The 20,467-nt window shown below is 41.5% G+C and overlaps 1 protein-coding gene across 1 annotated transcript in view; it reads right to left on the reverse strand.

The window, feature by feature from the left end:
• Window positions 1–20,467, reverse strand: part of LOC121319581 (glutamate receptor ionotropic, delta-2-like) — a 603,766-nt gene that overhangs the window by 100,834 nt on the left and 482,465 nt on the right. The window contains exon 9 of the mRNA XM_041257164.1: window positions 1,590–1,691. Within this exon, the coding sequence (XP_041113098.1) occupies window positions 1,590–1,691 (102 nt within the window). The remainder of the gene's footprint in view (window positions 1–1,589; window positions 1,692–20,467) is intronic.

Genomic DNA, 20,467 nt, shown 5'->3' on the forward strand with positions numbered 1-20,467 from the left:
AAAGACTCTCGTCAGAGCAGGGTGACGCAGCTGCTGCTCTGCCCCCGCAGCATAAGACAGCTACGCGTCCTGGTAACATTGCCATTTTCCTGTTAAGCTGATCCTGAATACTTGAGAGAGCGCCGATATTAAATTATCACCTTTCTAATTACCTTTCTTTTGCATTTTTTTTTTTTGGACTGCCTTTTAAATGTTGAATTAATACATTGAATCACTGCAGTAAAATGGTTTATTTCCATCATTTCTTGTGTTTTCAGCTGTGTCCTGGTGAAGTCCCGCCGTGGCCTATTGCCCCATGGGAAGCCTGCAGCTCAAGTGCCATTCCTTCCTGGGATCATTAGCACTCCTTCCATTGTGCAATATTCTACTCCTCGGAGTTAAAAAAAAAAAAAAAAAAAAAAAAAAGTATTGTCCAGCCATTTCGCTTCAAGTTCCGGTTGTGTGTAAATTATAGTGTATATTATTTCTATATTGTTATAATATGTCATCTTTTACAGAGTAAGGATTGAAACAAAACCAGGCAGCTACTGTGGGCATGCCTACTTTAGCAGCTTGATGCTGTTAGTGCTGCTATCAGCACACTCTTACAAAGGCTTGTTTTAAAAGGAGGCTGCTTCACCTTGTGTCTGTACTGACTGGGTAGTTAGCCAGTGGTTGTCTTACAAAGGGGATTCATCTGTTAATACACCACTAACAGTCACTGTGACACTGTCATCCCCGCTCCTGGTACCAATACCTGGACCGAGGTTACTGTTCGGTGCTGAGCTGACCAAGTGCGGTACTGAATCCAGTGCAGACTACTAGTACCGAGTGACTGTAGCTACTGTGTAACACTGTCTGTATACTGTACGCTCTGTCTCATGTGCTCTGACACTGTCTGTACTGTACACTGCTGTCTATTGCGCACTGACACTATATTCTAAGTGCTTCGACTGTCCGCGCTGTATATGGACACTGTCCATATTTTGTACATACACCAATTTTTGTGAGCACTAACATTATATTGTATGTATTAACACTGTCTGTTCTGTGCACTGACACTGTCTATTGCACACAACACCATATTCTAAGTGCATTGACACTGTTCGCTCTGTGCACGGACACTCATGTTTGTGTGGGCCAATACTTATGCTTTGTGAGCACTGACACTGTCACTGCTTATTGAGCACTTAATTCCTTCATGCCACTTTAGGAAGTAGACCGGAAGTACAACATTGAAATACATGCAATGAGTGTCTGATAAATATTCTTCTCCAACAGCTTCAAATAATTATCGTTACAAGATAAAACATTTTACCATAAGGGGTGCATTTTTCACATATGAATATCTAAATATATAATACCAGTAAGATTTACTGGAATTATTTTGTTAGCATCATGTACTTAAGCAAACAAATAGCATAACACTGAATTATTCAGTTTGGGGTATGGTAATACTTTTGTATTTAACCACTGAAACACTTTTTTTTTAAAACAAAACTTTCATTGGTGCACAATTTATGTTTGTGTGTTTCTTCACCAACACAGCCACGACTCAGTTAACACTTGGATAGCAGAAATACAATCTTCTTCCAAAGCAGACTTCTTACCAGCACTGTCACCACACGCAGCACCACTCCCCTCATGTTGTTTTCCAGTTTCCTGTCTGTGAGTGTCCCATTCAGGCCAGTGACTGGATTCCAACTACCAAGCTGTAAAACAACAAGCAACATGTCAGTGTTAAATGGCTGTGTAACAGTGGAAAACAGGGTGTGTGTGGGTATTCTCTGATGCGGACAGGCAGGAGACTGAGGTTGCTGTTAACTCACTTGACACTACCAGTGATGGTAGCTTACGGAGGACATACATTAGAATGTACAAAAAGCAAATAAAACACTGTACAAAAACTACAAATAAAATGTGCCATGAACACCACGAGCGCTACTCCTCTAATACAATAGAGGTCCCGCTTGTACACCTCACTATACTTTGGGGATCTACAATCCCTGAACTAATTCTTAGGTATACAATTAAACCCTGACCCCGGTTACACATACAGCTGTCTGCAGTTTCGGCTTCTAAAACAAGCTTCGGCACCGAACAACACATGTGTTCAGAGGTTCTCAGCTTACAGGTTTCGTTTTCCTTGTCTGGGTAGTGTGGATGATTTTTCTCCTTTGGCCCATGGCCTTGCAGAAGCAGTGGTCTGAATCTAATGGCTTTTCAGCAGCCCTGATGTGTATAATCAGGAACCTTTTATACTTGACTGGTTGGCTGGTTAGGGATTGGCAGCTGGCAATTACCAGCTACTTTTCCCCGTGACCAAACACAGCAGGTAAGATCTCCAGGCATAGCGTCAGGTTCTCCACCAACTATTTATAAACATAGTTTAGACACAATACTATTTACAATAAATATACCCTAAAAAAAAAAAAAAAAAAAAAAAAAAAACTTTTCAGGTGTTAGGCTCCCGTTCTCCCACAGGCTATAAAATGAATTTGTATATCTGATACATTTTTGCTCTTCTTCTAATTATCTTGCAAAGAAGAAAGAAGCAACAGTTTTTTTTTGAGAATATATATATATATATATATATATATATATATATATATATATATATATTGCATTCATTTATTTATTTAGTCAAATTTTATGGGCAAGTTACGTGAACTAAACTATAAATTCTTGCGTAACACAAACATATGATTCAAATTGTTATAGAAATGATTAAAAGTTGTATCACTATTCATTCATTATCATTATTTTCTACTTGAATTATTCTCAGGGTAGCCACAAATGTGTCAAATTAGGCTACTTTGGAAATAAATAAAAATAAAAAATAAACGTTAATGCAGTAATAAATACATTGTAGGTCTATGCGTTTAAATAAGATTATCAAACCATCAAATGTATTTATTAATATTGTATGAAACTGAAGGCAAGGCTGTGTGAAGGGAAATTAAATTTAACTTGCTTTAAGGAAGGAACATACTGTATTGTATTATAAATCTTACGTAAAACTATAAAAAAACCAAAAAAAACTGTTTACAATTCCATCCACAGACCATGTTTATTTAGTTTTCATCCCGTCATGTAAAAGCGAGACTAGTTGGAATTATTTTCCAAGGTAGCCCCAATTGTCAAACTATTTGAAATTTAAAAAAAAACTAAAAAACCTTAATGCGGTAGCCTAATAAATACATTGCGGACCTGTTTTTAAATACAATGATCAAACTATCTGATTTATTTATTTCGGGTAAATTGAATTTTCTACATTTACAAGACAACCCAAAGCAGAAAACTTAAATATTTTGGGGTTCTAAAGATGTAAATGAACCCCAAGTTGATACGGTTGACCTGATGCCGAAGGGCAGGGCCGGCCTAAAGGCAAGACGAGCGAAGCAGCTGCCTAGGGCCCCCACCCTTAAGTGGGCCCTGCACTCAACTGGACAGCTGCAAGAGTCAGGCCATCACAAAAAATAAAGAAACAAATGGAAGCCATGTGGCAACAAGGAGCTATGCAGGCAGCACCAACAAAAGATCAGGTTCATGAAGATAAGGAATCAGACTCTTCACAAGACCGATTTCAAGAAAGTGCAACAGGCACAACACAGCAACAACCAGTATCATATATCGGATCACAATGTGATGAAGAGGGTTCTGTATCATTGCAGTAACAAGAAAAGCAGCCTGAAGAACACAAGCTGTTTTAAGAAGTGCCTTTAACCGATTACACTGATCCAGCTATGTGGCCGCAAACAATTACCATACAAATAGAGACGGGGGTATGTTTGCATTCAGCAGCTGTGTGACGTGTTTCGTATTTGCACCACAAGTAATTTTCAAAGGTGTTCTTGTTATTAAATACAACAGTTATATTCAATACCGGTTTCATATCTTATTTAAAGAAGAACCGTACACATTGGAGGGATGTATTAAAATGGATGTGCATCTCGGCGGATATAGGATTCGGATTCGTTTCACCGAGTCCTAAGTATTCGGCCGAATCCGAACCCTGCTCAAAAAATCCTGGATTCAGTGCATCCCTAATGAGGATATGATGAATTTTTAGCGTCAAACTTTTCACGTCAAGTTGATTTGGAATAAAAGCTCAGTTTTGGACTCTTGCATGCTGGATTAAGATTGGGTGCACTCTGAAACGATTAATGTTAGATTGATTTTGGATAAAAGTTCAGCTTCAATTTGGGATTTTAATTATTTAACAGATTGAATAAAGCAAAAAGGCAGAATACTGTATACATGAGATGAACAGGTACATGTAATTTTACTTTTATTCACAATCTCATCTCATTAACTTACTCCAACAGTTTATCATTCATTTTGATTGTCCTTTCAGTATAACAAACCCCTCGATATAACAAACAAAAGACTTGGACCCAAACAGGTTTGTTATAGCAAGGCTGTACTGTATATAAGCTGATCCCTGGAGCCAGCATTACACTTCAGCCATCAACACCAGGCAGAAGGATAGCTACATCATCAGGTGGAAAGAAACACAAATGGATGGAATGCATATGGATCACATTAGTTTATTGTAAAGTTGCGTCTTAGTTGGTGCTTATCTTGGCGAGAGCCTAGTTAAAATCAGCATGAAGTTTTAAAATCTACTCTCATATAATGGAAATCACGAAGGTCTGGAAATGTCCAGTGACTGCTGTGAATAGTGCAGCTGGCAACAAGGGAAATACCTTGTGTCAGCATGGAGAGACAGCTGACAGGAGGAAAGAGACCCCATTGGGGCTGGCAAGGATTAGCTACCCTGGTCGGCAGTATCCAGCTCTGTGTTTTCAAAGGTAAACAAGATGCTGGAGATACCCACCCAAGGCTTCTAAGAAATTAAAAAGAAAAATATCCCACCAATGGAGAAACGGTGAATAAAAAAACGCACCCATATCACCTTAAACTGTGTGAACTCAGTAATCATGGTATAGAAAAATAGTTGCGGTTTCAAAACCATGGCAGTTTATACTGCGGTTTACCGTAAAACCAGTATACCGTGACATCCCTAGGTACGACAAGGATCTAAAGGACACAGTTTGTGTGGCAGTGGAAGGACTGAAGAATACAGACAGCAGCACTTTACTGGGCAAACTGAAACTCTGGTGCTTTCAGTTTGGTCTAGTGCCAAGACTGCTGTGACCACTGACTGTGAACAACAGTTGAGAAGCTGGAAGCTTTAATCATTTCATATGTCAGGAAATGGTTGGGACTTTATGGTAAAGGAATACTGCAGCTACCATTCTCTGCTCTAACCGAGGAGTTTAAGTGCGCCAAGGTCCGACTGGAAATTACATTAGTAGATTCACGTGACAAATGCATAAAGGAGGTAGCACCTGTTTTAAAAACTGAAAGTGGGTGGCAAAGAAAACCATGGAAGATGCAAAGGCTGCCCTTCGAATCGTGATATTATGGCAAGTTCAGCATGGAAGAGGGGGTCTTGGTCTCAGTTCTGCTCCTCCTACATGGCACAAGGCAATCTCAGCTCAACAGAGAAAGCTGGTAGTCAACGAGATGCAAAAGCAGGAGGAGAGGATAAGGTGTGTAAAGGCCGTTTCCCAGGCCAAGCAGGGAGAATGGATGAAATGGCAGACTCAAGTATGGAACAATGCAAGATCGGCTGGCAAGACCTATGGACAATGGAATAGAGCAGGATCAGTTTCCTGATCAGATCAACATATGATGTTCTCCCATCACCACAGAACCTAAACCTCTGGGTGGGTGAGGATCCCTCATGTCCTTTGTGTTCATCACTTGCAATATTTTGCCAGGATGTAAGGTGGGTCTTAGCCAAGGAGGGTTTACTTGGCGTCATGACCAGGTGCTGTGATGTTTGGCCTTAGCATTGGAAGACAAGCTTAACATGACCAGTAAGTTGCCACCAGTACACACAAAAGATAATATTCCTCCTGAGATTGCCATCATTAACCTTTGACCAAACATTTTCTTGTGGTCTGGATCAGCACGCCTTGTTGATCTGGTAGAGTTAACAGTGCCATGGGAGGATGCTGTGGATGAGGCGTATGAGAGGAAGAAACTTCGGTATGCTCAACTAGCTGCTAAAGCAGAACAACGAGGATTGAGAGTGTTAGTAAGTGTGTGAGAAAAGAAGCCAAGTGTCCGGACAGAATATTAAGACTTAGCATTATATACTCTTTTTTACTGTTTGAGATTTCCATTAAAGTAAATTACTCTATTTTCTTCATTACTGTAAAAAACGTTTTATAGGTTGCACGGGTGTAAAAGTCGCTCCCCCCCATCTTTTTGAGACTTTAAGTATAGGAAAACACAGTTTTTGTGTTAAAATAGCTTTTTTACAATAGATTTTTTTTCCTGCATGCTAACACCGATAAAAAAAGAAAGATACACCGGTTTAGTTTTAAAATAACCCCTGTTTGCAACATGTTATTCCGTTTTTAGTTAAACTGCTAGAAACTATTCAGTTTTTCAAGTAAATTTAAATGCACTGTCAAAACACATTAAATATAGATATTGTAATGATCCGTGCATTTGTGTTTATGTACTGTATTCCCTGTCTGTATGCATGCTGCATATTATTCCCGCCCCACTGTATTTTGCCATTGCTTCTTTACCTTGTGTGTGTTTGTTTCCGTACCACAGACAATAGTTCCAGCTGCATTGGCTTTTACAAATTTGTTGTATCAATTCAATTTAAAAAAAAAAAAAAAGTATTAAACAGTACTGCTTGCATCAATTAAATTAAAAAAGCAAAAACCCCAATAAACTAAACAGTGCACCATCTAATAACCAGTAAACAACACATCTTAGTGTTGCATAGGGTGCAGTGCAATTACATTACATTTCAAGCTGTGAAAATAAATTCACTTTGTTAATCAGAACCATAATACATACTAGAACAAGTTACAGTATGTATTAAAGTCATTTAAAGTACTCCATTCAAACACATTTCTACATCGGGCCATAAACACATTCTATCAACTCGTTTTTCTCTTGCCATATTCAGTTTGTCTTTGTTTTGTCTCTAGTCACGTACTTCAGCGCTTTGACGCATTTCAGCAAATTCAACAACACGTAATTTCAAACCTGTTGTGTAGCATTTTAATTTTTCGTTTGACAGTCCTACTTTATCTAGTGTAACCAAGCCTTTGGGTTTGGTTCTCGGACAAGTTATCTGACCCAACACAGGAATTTCTCTTTTTCAGCACGTACTTGCGGACTTTATTCATACAATAAAATAAACAAACAAAACAAAACAAAAACCTAACTCCACCCAGGAGTGCAACACCAAACTTTTTTCTTTCTGGTTAATCCTAACGTAACATTACTTGACAGCAAGTCGTTTCCCAGTCACACACAAGGTCTCCTCACGGATGCCTTCACAACAACAGCCCTCACTGTGGGGTTTCCCCTGCCTTTATGCAAGGCCCCCATTAAACAAGTTGGAGCCAGGTGCTTCACCTGACTCCTCCCCCAGTTCTGCCACACCAGTCTCAAAAACCATTGCAGTTACAACAAACTCAAACATGATAAATTTACTCAGCTTTCTAACCAATAGCTGTTTGCTACGGATCCCAGGGGCGGCTTAAAGTCTGGATGTTGACGGCTAGGGAGGGTGAGAATAAGGAACTTTATACAGATTCATAGGGTTTCCATGCTGGTCAATTTACATGTGAAATGGCAATGCGCGTCCACATTTGGTAAAATTACTTGGGTAAATCAAGTTTGTGGCTGAAAAAAAACGGCCAAAGATAGGCATAGGGTAAATCTCATTTACTTGTGTATGACGAAACACACGGGAAAATCCACGCCAAGTTTCACATGGAAATGTTAATAAGCATGTTTATTCTTAACTATAAATACTACAAGGGAGCAGGTCAGTTGTTACAGTGGATTACAAGACGGCAGAAAGTAGTGGCTGATGGGCGATTTTATGGTTAGTAGTTGTGCCATTCACATTAATGATAATGCAGGCGGCTTTTTTTTTTATTATTCTGTTTTGCTGTGTCTGGTCTGTCATGTTGTATATCTCTTGTGGGTTTACAGTTCTGTATAAAACCACTTACCATGAACTGTGTTATGCCTGTGTTATAGTATTAATGCAGTTGTTTGAGAATACCCTTGTTGTTTAAATGTCTAAATTAATTCAAATCCTTTTTTTTTTTGATCCCAGCTATGTCCAAACACAACGTGTGTCTGTCCTCCACGTTAGTAAATATAGCTGATGAAATGGATGTCATGAGCCAGCTCGATCGCCCAAAACAGCTCAACAAACTTCCAACAAGTTGTTGTTGCTCTCTCAGAACTGACCAAATAAAATTGCAAATGAACGTATTGACTGTGTTTTATTTGTTTGCATCATTAATATTTGACACAACAGTAAATCCAACACAACTTAAAAGAGAGAATCTCTGACAGCACGGCTGAGGTAACCTTCACGGTTGCCAAGTCTGCTTATAATAAGCAGAATTGGGCTCGTTTTTGAGAGTCGCTGGTTGGAACTTGCATAAACACCTATACTCGAATATGGGTTTGCTTGTTTTGAAAGGCAATGTCGCATTTTTTTTCCTCGTGAGACTTGGCAACACTGGTAACTTTCCTTGTCTGTCTCACAGCAGGCTTTGGGAAGAAATTAATGCTGCACCAGTCTGTTTCACCAGTATCCGCCACCTCCCTTTCAAGTGCCCACTACCCGTATTTGCCCAAGCATGGCGTTGAATGCTTCCTCAACAGCTGACAGCCATCTGGACACATAGGGTTTCTAAGAAAGGGTAGTATATGCAGAATCACCTGATCCCCTATATGCTGTATTGTCTGAATGAAAGGTTTTCAGAGTTTATTTTTTATTAATGAGTTGTAAGATACATTAGTTGAAACAGTATTCACTACTAAGGACATCTGAAAAACATTTTGGGCAAGAGTAGTAAAACACATTGTTAACCAGCCAGACACAAGGTATTTTGAATAATTACAGCAGCTTAGAGTCACTCGTGTGCCAGTTCCCTTTCAATTGAATGACAACCATTACCAAATGGGAAAGAGCCTCTCTGACCGTCAATCACTAAGCATGTATAAAACAACTGCCCTATCAGGGCCCTGCTGTGAGGGGGAAGTCCCTCCCACCTCCTGTTGAAGAGGGACGTCCTCACAGTAGCACATCGACATTTTCTCTCTCACTCCACTGAGCCAGATCAGATTGCTTCGTGCTTTCTTGTACCGAATTTGGCTGATTTGTTGGTTTCGACCTCCAAATTTATTTCATCCATGGTAAAATCACACTCTTGAGCACTACTAAGAGTGCTCTCACCTGATTCTCACATCAGTTTATTGACTAGAGCTGGTTTCGACCCCTCTTACGAGATTGGCAAGCGGCCATTACTCTTTTTCACTACATGAAGCCTTGTGTAGTTTGATATACCATGTTGGGAGTTGTTGTGGTTCTGTAAGGAGACCCTGTGGGTCTCGTTCACAGTGACCAGAAAAAAAAAAAAAAACAGCTCGGGCCTAGTGCTCCTCTCAAGCCTCGGGCTCTCCTAGCGTGGCTGCGCTTGCCCTTGGTGACCACACCGGCTGATTCGGCTGCATACCCCGGCATCAACCACGGTTTTCCCGCTGACTTTTGAGGTTGAAAAAAACAGTGCTTACTCGGCCCTGATTGACTCGGCACATGTGCAAACATCTTAGGCGCCACCTATAGCCCGGCACCTACCATGTCTTCTATCAGCACTGACACTGGAACAGGTCCACTCGGCACCGACTGCTCGGCACTGACAGCGCTCTCCTCGACACCGATCCCGGCACTGCTTGACCATCTTCGGAGCCGACTACAGCCCAGCACCAACCACTCTACACATCAGCACTGACCTCGGCACCAACTGACTTTGCACCAACCTCTGGGCACCAACCACGCTCTTCTCGACGCCGATCCCCGCACCGACTTATTCGACACTGCTGAATAGCTTCGGGATCGTCTACAGCCCAGCACCGAACGCACTACACATCGGCACCGACCTCGGCGCCGATTGACTCGGCACTGACAGCACTCTCCTTGACGCCAATCCTGGCACCAACTGATTCGGCACCGGTGAATCGCTTTAAAGCATCTACAGCCGAGCACCGACCGCGCTACTATCAGCACCGAACGCAGCAGCTTCGCCTGCGACTCCATGTCGGTACAGTCGACTGGGTCCTCCGCTGGGTTCCACCAGTGTGACCAGTGCGCAGCGAAGCTGCCCAGGCAGGACGAGCACCGGTCCTGCGCCAGATGCTTAGGGCCAGAATATGTGTCCAAAGCACTGGCAGGTGAGCTGGACTGCTCTCCGTGTAGGAAGTTCTCGAGAAGAACTAAGCACCGGAGAGCAGCCCTATCCCCAGCAGAGTCTCTCTCCCCGAGCCAAGGAAGAATGAGGTCAGTGGTCCAAGGCCCTCCGCAGAGGTCCTCTAGGACCACCCCTGCTACAGTGACCAGGGAGCTCTCCCGCACACCTTCACCTGGGTCAACTTCCCCTTCCCCATCACCGGTACAGAGGCGCAGACACCTCTCAGGGGAAGCGAGATGGTCAATGCCGAAACGGTAGCGCTTGAGGGGACGCTCACCAGGAGACAGACGGTCGTTGCGCAGGCACCGCTCCCCTTCCCCACGCAGGCGCAGACGATTCCTGTCGGAGTCTCCTCGGAGGTGCCCAAGCTCGGCCGAGCGGCGCTTTGCTGAGCTAGCGGAGACTATAAGGACTCAGGAAAACATGCTAGAGACCCTACAAAAAATCACAGGACATACTGCCCCCTACCACCAGGCAGCCCTAGCCCCCACAGTCTTGTTCCCCATCCCCACTACCTAGACCTCCTAGACCAAGCGAGCTGTCCTTAATGGCATCCAGATCAGACATCTCGGACCCAGCCACTTCCATCGGGCAGGCTGCGGTGGGGGGCTCCTTACCGCCCTCGCCACATGTGTCACAGAGGGAAGAGTTCCGTGCCCTAACGCAATGGCCGGCAGAACAGGAGGGAAAGGGGAACTACTTCCTCCAGCATAAAGGGCACCCAAGCATGCCCTCCCTTTATGCCAGGACTTCCTGGGATTGGTGCGCTCCTCCTGGAGCAACCCAGCATCTGCACCCTCACCCTCCAGAACAGCAGAGTCTCTGCTGCCCACCGCAGGAGCCCAAGAAGCGGGCCTAGGCACATTCCCCACTATCGGGGACACGGTCACGGTATTGGTGAAAGGTTCCACCTTCGCCAAGGGGGATAAGGACCCAACCTGTCCGTCCAAGCCTTGCAGGACAATGGATGCGATGCTTAAAAAGGCGTATGCATCGGCAGCGCTGTCAGTCCGAGCAGCGAATGCCATGGCTATACTGGTGCTCTACAAGAACCAGTTAGCAGAGAGGCTGCAGGAAAGGGCTACAGAAGCAGACAGGGGGGAGCGCCAGGCGATAGAAAAGGCGATGACTGACATAATGAGGAAGTTAGGCCAGGCATCACGGAGGTTGCTGGTAGCGATGGTGGCCGCCCACCGGTATTTGTGGTGGACGCAAGCCAAGGTCATGGAGACCGAGAAGGTGGCGCTACAGGATGCCCCCATTACACCGGCGCAGACATTTGGGCCGACTAAATGTCTCAGCCTGCTGGGGCAAAAGGGCCTGAACACCACCCTCCACCCCAGAATAGATAAGCAGGCAGAGGCAGAGCCAGCGGCAGGGGACCACCGCAGGCCAGGGGTAACCGGTTCTCCGGCTGGAGACCAAGGCTGGGGCCTAAGAAAGACCTGACCCCCCCCCCCCCCAAAGCCTAAGGGAGATCGCCCTTGAGGGGCCCCGGCTGCCACTCAACTTGTTCCTCAAACAGAGGAAGTTCAACATGTTGACAGCACAGAGTATTATCCAGTCCGTCCAACCGGGCAACTGGTTCACATCAAACAACCTGCAAGATGCCTACTTTCAAGTCCCGATCCTTCCTGCGCGCAGAAAATATCTGCGCTTCGCCTTTCAAGGCAACAATGGACATTGCTACGGTGGTAGCCTACATAAACCACCAAGGCTTCACAACACAGCGCACAGTCTCCTAACCTGGACGCACAGAAACTTGCGTTCCATCAGGGTGGTTCACCTCCCCGGTGTGGACAACAAAGCAGCAGACCTCCTGTCCAGAAGAGCTCCAGACAGCTCAGAATAGAGACTGCATCCTCAAGTGATGAAACAGATTTCGGAGAGGTTTCGATCTGCACGAGTCAACCTCTTTGCCACTGCCGAGTCCACTCGTTGCCCCCTATGGTTCTCCGTGGAGAGAGACGGGGGTCCCCCCTGGGAGTAGACGCGCTAGCTCACCTCTGGCCACAGGGGCTCATGTATGCGTTCCCTTTGCTACTATTATTACCCCTGACACTAGAGAAGATCAGGGTGGAGAGAGCACAGGTTTTGCTGGTTGCACCCAGATAGCCGAGATGCCCCTGGTTTGCTCTCCTCTGTGACATGTTGTCGGGTCAGCCATGGTAGCTCCCGCCGCACAAGGACCTCCTGAGCCAAGCAGAATGGTTATTATGGTACCCAAACCCAGCCCAGCTCCAACAATGGGTCTGACCATTGAACGGAGCCGTCTATTCAGATGAGGTTTGCCAGATGCAGTAGTAGAAACACTACAGTCTACACTACAGACTGGTGCCTTACCGAAGGTCACGATCCTGTGACCTGCCCTACTGAGATGATATTAACCTCCCTAAAACACTTGTTTGACGCAGGAAAATCAGCGTCCACTTTGAAGGTATACCTTGCAGCAATATCAGGGTTCCATGACAAGAGTGACTCGGTGTCCCCTGGGGCACATTTCCTGGCAGTGCAATTTCTTAAAGGGGCTAGGAGGCTTCATCCTCCCATGAAAAGTATGGTCCCCAAGTGAAATCTAGAACTGGTACTGTGGGCCCTTATGGGTCTCCCATTCGAGCACATGGCGTCAGCAGAACTGTGCCCTGTTTCACTGAAGGTGGCATTTTTAATATCCATTACGTCTGCCAGATGAGTAAGTGAACCTCATGTGCTGTCCATTGATGACACATGCATTGCTTTTACGGGAAATGACTCGCGGGTAACATTAAGAACAAATCCATCCTTTTTGTCAAAGGTGGTATCCTCATTCTATATTAACCAACCAATGGTTCTGGAAACTTTCAGACCTCCCCCGCACGAGTCAGAGGAGGACCGTAGACAGCACACACTATGCCCAGATTGGGCTCTGCGCTGTTATCTGGATAGATCGGTGTCCTGGAGACAGTCCAACCAGCTCTTTGTCTCCTATGGGTTCCGGGCTCTAGAGGTCAGGCCCTATCGAAGCAACGTCTAGGGCACTGGGTGACAGATGCGATATGCTTGGTGTATGAACAGATGGACTCCCCGTTACTGGGGGACATTATGGCCCATTCTATCAGGGGCCAGGCAACTTTGTGGGCTTTCCTTCATGGCGCCTCCTTAGATGAGTTATGCAATGCTGCTACATGGACAGGTAGTCAGACATTTGTGCGTTTTTACCTCCTTGATGTTGCAAACCGAGCAAGACCTCTCTGGGCTCTAGGGTGTTGCAGGTGGCATGCCCTTAGGCGTCATGTCGGCTCTGTGGCTATCGCCGTGAGGGTGTACTGTCGGTAATCTGGAGCAACGACAGCTTTGGTACAGCTTTCCCATTCAGTAATGGTTGTCATTCAATTGAAAGGGAACGTTAGGTTATTACCATAACCCTGGATCCCTGAAAGAGAATGGCAGCCATTACCCTTTGAGGTTGTGTCCCCAGCTGACCTCTGGTTTCAAAACAAAAATGGTGATGTGCTACTGTGAGGACGTCCCTCTTCAACAGAAGGTGGGAGGGACTTCCCCCCCGCACAGCAGGGCCCTGATAGGGCAACTTTTTCAAATATGCTCAGTGACCTACGGTCAGATAGGATCTTTTCCCATTCGGTAATGGTTGTCATTCTCTTTCAGGGAACCAAGGTTATGCTAATAAGCTCTCTGCGCATAGATACCACAATTTCACAAAGTTCACTAGTAATCTTCAAAAACAGCACAAGTACTTTACGCATAGTTAATTCACATATCAACCCCCACCTTTCCCATTCATTTCCATGACGTTGGATGAAAAGCCCTGTTTACTCGAGTAAAATAAATTGAGCGAATGGAAACTGAAAAAAACATTTTACACGAGACATTTCTCATGTAAATGTCTCGAGTTAAAAAAAGTTACAAGCTAAATAATAACAAAATTATATATGAAGAAACAGTAATCATACAAAAGAAGAAAAAAGAATAATCAACATTAACCTAAAAATCTTATATTTTATTGTAAGCAGACTTTTACAGTTTTTTGTTTAAATCATCTAAATACTTTTTTAAGTTCTAAGAAATCTTTCAAAATTCCAAAAAGAAGTCGAAAAGGCATAAGAGTAAAAAAGTCAGTGAATCTGGCAATGTAAGAATTAGATGGATATATTTTATGTATAAATATTTAAATTTTAAAGTGTGTTTCTCTTACCTTATTTGGGATACAATAAGGTAAGAGAAACACACATTAGGTTAATTAAACCTGAGGGGAGAACAGGAGTTATGGATATGCATTCTTTATGAGGGATTAGGAAATAATTTAAAACCACAAATTCCTCATATGATAGTAAATTCCCATGATTATCAAACAAGTCGATTACATAATGGATGTGCCAATTATGCCATTTTGGATATATATAAAAATTGTGTACAAACAGAGTCTCCATTCTAAAAGTGATGGTGAAATTTTGATAATTTTATGGGGCGCTTCATTGGGGAGTAATTACATTTTAACAGAAAACGAAGGCCCCCAAACTTATTGAAGATAAGATGCCATATGGAGTCAAGAGCACTCATGCATCTTCTCAGCCAATTTAACTTGAATGTATTGTTTATGTCAACAAAATCTAAAACATCCAAATCACCTTCTGATTTTTTTGTTAGTAAGGAGTTATTTTTTAAAATGCTGATGCTTATTTTTCCAAATTAAATTAAAATATTTTGTTAATTTCTTAATCGGGAACATATAAAGAAAGGGCAGGGTAAACAAAATGGGACATGTCTTCTGCTCTGGTTAAGAGAATTCTACCCAACATAGATAGGTCTCTCTGTAGCCAGTTATTAAAAATGGTCATACTGTTTTGCAACTTAGGAGAGAAATTCTGAAAGTTTCTAACTAATCGATTTTTAGATAATAATAAGACACCCAAATAATTAATACATTTTAACTTGTATACCCTCCATTGCATTTTCATTTGTGTCATGTAAACACAATATTTACCATTTGGAAACATTTAATTTGAGACCAGATGCTTTAGAAAACATTTCAATTGCCTCAAAAGCTTTAGAAATGTGTTCTTTGTTCTTTAAAAACAAAGTAGTATAATCCGTCAGCTGACTCTTTTAAATTTCTTTACCAGCAACTGAAATACCTTTTATATATTTGGGTTGTTTAAGATACCTAGAGACAACAACTGTCAAAAATTAAAATGGTGTGATGGGACAGCCTGGTTCCAAAAGATGTGAATAGTCCTGAATATCTAAAACTAGACTATTATTATTACTGGTGTGTATTTTTCGTCAATCCTGTTGAGTTAAATTTATTATTTGGTCTAAACCTTTCTGTAACCGATTTGCATATGTAAGATCAAATCATTTATAATCCACGTTTAATAATGTGATAGGCCTCAAGTTTTCAATCAAAAGTATGTCTTTGTTTGGTTTTAGAATGAGAGTGATAAGGCCTTGTTTCATTTTGGTTCCCATCTCTCCCTTTCTTGAATATTCTATAAACATTTCAAACAATAGCATCTCAATGTCTTCCCAAGATTTTAAATAAAACTCTACAGGTAAGCCATCTGGGCCTGGGGATTTACCTTTTTCATTTTGTGTAGAGTTCTGTAATCTCTTTTTTTTTTTTTTTTTTTAGAGCTCTGCTTCACTGATGTTAATTCCTTCACACATTGTACAAAAATATTGGATACAGGTTTTCATAAAAGGAGCTACCATACTTGGAGATTTCCTCTGGTTTCTTACAGGTTACTATATAAATTCTGAGAGAAGACGTTGTATTTCTTTTACTATTTCTTTTTTCTAAAGCAAAGAAATAGCTAGCGTTTTTTTCCCCCCATCTTCTAACCATTTGGCTTTAGAGCGTACACATGCACCCTTAGCAAAATCCAAATATAACTGATCTATTTCTAGTTGAATGCTATTTAAGGCAATTTCTTCTTCCAGGGTTAGAGACTCTTTCTTAAGTAAGGTGTTTAAACTATCAATTACCTCAATTTCTTTCTTTTTTTATTTTGTTTTAATTATTTACTGCGCTGAAGAGCTACATTCCTAGCTTGAAATTTAAAATATTCCCATCTTTCAGCATTTCCCAGGTTTTTCGTTACAAAGTTCAATTACTAATTTTTTTATATTTTTATTAAATTTTAAATAATTTGAATATATAATTATTACATTTCCAATACCCACAAAGACCATTTGTTACTCTATTTGAGCCTATTAAACATAAAGTAATTAACTTATGATCAGATAAAAGTGCATGTGTATGTGACATATATTGCAAAATAGCAGGAGAAACCAACCACAAATCAATTTTGGATTTCAACGTTCTATTTTTGTTACTCCAGGTGGGTTTGTTTTTAGATGGAAATCTGTCAATCAGATCATCTGGAGCGTCATTAAAATCTTCAGAAATTATTAAATATGTTTTCGAAATACGATTTATTCAAAGCAAATGAATTATAACCATAAGTGTTACAAATAATAAAGATTGAGTTATCTACCTTGATAATTATAATAATTATCTACCTTTGTTTGAAAATATAACTTCTATTACATCTCCTTTAAATTTATTAAATAAAATTGAGACTCCAGCAGAATGGTTTGAACCGTGGCTAAAATAAACGAAATCACCCCATTGTGATTTCTAAAATTTTGAATCCATATCACAGGAATGAGTTTCCTGAAGAAGAATAAGATCTGCACCCTAAGTCTTACAAAAAATAAATATTACTTTCCTTTTAGTATTATCTCGTATCCACCTAATATTTAAAGACATAACTTTGAGTTTATCAAACTTAAAATCCATTTAACTGGATTAACAGAAAATAGGAAGCACTTTTTTACACACAGAATCGTGGGAATCTGGAACCAACTACCCAGTAATGTTGTTGAAGCTGACACCCTGTGATCCTTCAAGAAGCTGCTTGATGAGATTCTGGGATCAATAAGCTACTAACAACCAAACAAGCAAGATGGGCCGAATGGTCTCTTCTCGTTTGTAAACTTTGTTTATGTTCTTAACTAAAACTAAACTAAATAACAACAAACAATATAAAAAAAAAATAGCTAGTAATGTTTTACACTCCTAAATGATTGATAAGGAGAAATTGAATGTATGTTAAGAGGTTATGTGTAACGACTAGACATTTCTTACCAGAAACAATTTACTTTTGAACTACCATAACACAAAGTAACACTGTTAGCAGCAGACTTGAACACTTTCAGCCCAATTCAACATAATTACTCACTGAAGTCCTTGCTATCAATTCATCTTCCATCTATAAATCGCAAATGGGCCACGGAACAATGCTTTTCTTCCATCTTCTCTTGCTTTTTTCACGAGGCCACAGCTTCTCCCATGCCACTTTATCTTCTGGAGAAAGATCCTCAGCAATGCATAAGTGGTTATCCCTCAAAGTCTGCAGTTTTAGTATCTCTCCAAATAATATCCCTGTAAAACCTCATGCAGAACTGCACAATAATGGGGCGTGGTTTATCATCATCATTTCTCCTCCCAGTGCCGTGAAGAGTGTCCACTACACTACGGTTTGCTCCTGCAATTGCCTGCTTTAAGTATGTATTTTCTTGTGTGAGGGCCTGAACTTTTTGTTGCACTGTTGTGATAATTTCTTTATGAAGTTTAACTTCGTTAAACTTGTATAGTCTGTTTCGATGACAGAGACTTTTTGAAAAGTAGCTTTGCATTTAGTGATCAGAGATTGAATAGCAGCTAAAATATCTGCAGGTGAGACTTTGTTTTAAGATTTTTAAGCGGAGGGCTTTTTCGGGGTAAATTGAAGCAGTCAGAAATTTCGGTTGCGTCCATCTTCTTTGTTGGTGTGCTGTACACATTTGCCTGAGCCATCGAGAGTTTTTCTGACGCTTTGTTTTTCTCCCCATCTGTCAAATAAATAGGACTAAGTGTATCAAACACTATACATTCTGTTATTTATATTCAGCCGAAAACACAAAAACCTCAGATTTGCCTGAGCATGATCATGGAATAGTGTGACTATCTAGAACAGCGCCATCTTGGCGATTTGACAGCTAGTGTATGTGTATGTGTATGTGTATATATATATATATATATATATATATATATATATATATATATATATATATATCATATGAGCTTAACACGCAGCCTACAGCACTCAGTATTCCCAGGTGGTCTCCCATCCAAGTACTAACCAAGCCCAACATTGCTTTGCTTAAGCATTGCATGGTAAGTTCGATTTGAAGAGCTTTTTGCCATCAGAGATGTTGCCCAGGGGTCACTACAAGGAAGTAGCTCTTCTTGACCCCCCTGACAGCTAGTGTTAACAGGGAAGCAGTATACAGTAGCTGTGACGTTTTCAGTCTGAAAGAGTCTGAACTTACGTTTAACATCCAAAGTGACTTACACCCTGTTCACATCTGCGGTTTAGGCCAGCCCAGGGCTTTTTGATGCAGCCTAAAGTACCAACGCCGCCTCAGGGCCGGCCTATCTGCATGTGTGAATCCAACAAAGGATGTCTCAATGCGGTGACGTAGCTCAAACCACTCAAAAATGTAGGTTTTAAAGGGTAGCAGCTGGGATGATGCAGAAATTAACCCTTAGCGGTCCATTTATTCAGCACTTGTCAGGTGCTTCAGGTCCAATTTTTTTTTCCCCCAGAGTAAAGCAGGTTTAAAGCTATTGAATCGCAAAAGGACAGTCCTGCATCTCCAGCCAAGCCCCACCCCTTGTTTGCTGTATTTTTCACATCCCTTTTTATAGATATAGATACTCTCCCGATCACTCATTTTATCACTAAACTCCTCAATAATGCGATCCAAGTCATTATTTTATTACTAGAACATCTCAAAAAGCTTTGCAAATGCCTGTGATATTCTTTGATCACTGGATGCAGAAGCAGCTATCTCCTTTATCTCCGTGTTATCTCTGTGGTGAAAACCTCCAAGTTTGTCCGAGAACTCTGAATATATATATATATATATATATATATATATATATATATATATATATATATATATATATATACAGATAGTACTGTGCAAAAGTTTTAGGCAGGTGTGAAAAAATGCTGTAAAGTAAGAACACTTTCAAAAATAGACAGGTCAATATATGTTTATCAATTAACAAAATGCAAAGTGAGTGAACAGAAGAAAAATCTACATCAAATCAATATTTGGTGTGACCACCCTTTGCCTTCAAAACAGCATCAATTCTTCGAGGTACACTTGCACACAGTTTTTGAAGGAACTTGGCAGGTAGGTTGGCCCAAACATCTATGAGAACTAACCACAGTTTTTCTGTGGAATTAGGCAGCCTCAGTTGCTTCTCTCTCTTCATGTAATCCCAGACAGACTCGATGATGTTGAGATCAAGGCTCTGTGGGAGCCATACCATCACTTCCAGGACTCCTTGTTCTTCTTTACGCTGAAGATAGTTCTTAATGACGTTTGTTGTATGTTTGGGGTCGTTGTCATGCTGCAGAATAAATTTGGGGCCAATCAGATGCCTCTCTGATGGTATTGCATGATGGATAAGTATCTGCCTGTACTTCTCAGCACTGAAGAGACCATTAATTCTGACCAAATCCCCAACTCCATTTGCAGAAATGCAGCCCCAAACTCGCAAGGAACCTCCACCATGCTTCACTGCTGCCTGCAGACACTCATTTGTGTACTGCTCTCCAGCCCTTCGGCGAACAAACTGCCTTCTGCTACAGCCAAATATTTCAAATTTTGATTCATCAGTCCAGAACACCTGCTGCCATTTTTCTGCACCTCAGTTCCAGTGTTTTCATGCATAGTTGAGTCGCTTGGCCTTGTTTCCATGTCGGAGGTATGGCTTTTTGGCCACAAGTCTTCCATGAAGGCGACTTCTGACCAGACCAACCTTTCCTTGTTAGCTGAGTTTGGCTGGTCCTCACCCAGTTTTATTCATCCTACACAGCTGTTTCTGTTTCAGTTAATGATTGTGTTTCAACCTACATATTGAATTGATGATCATTAGCACCTGTTTGGTATAACTGTTTAATCATACACCTGACTATATGCCTACAAAATCCCTGACTTTGTGCAAGTGTACCTAGAAGAACTGATGCTGTTTTGAAGGAAAAGAGTGGTCCCACCAAATATGGATTTAATTTAGATTTTTCTTCTGTTCACTCACTTAGTTAATTGATAAAAAA

This window comes from Polyodon spathula, chromosome 1 (assembly GCF_017654505.1).
Source record: "Polyodon spathula isolate WHYD16114869_AA chromosome 1, ASM1765450v1, whole genome shotgun sequence".
Lineage (NCBI taxonomy): Eukaryota > Metazoa > Chordata > Actinopteri > Acipenseriformes > Polyodontidae > Polyodon > Polyodon spathula.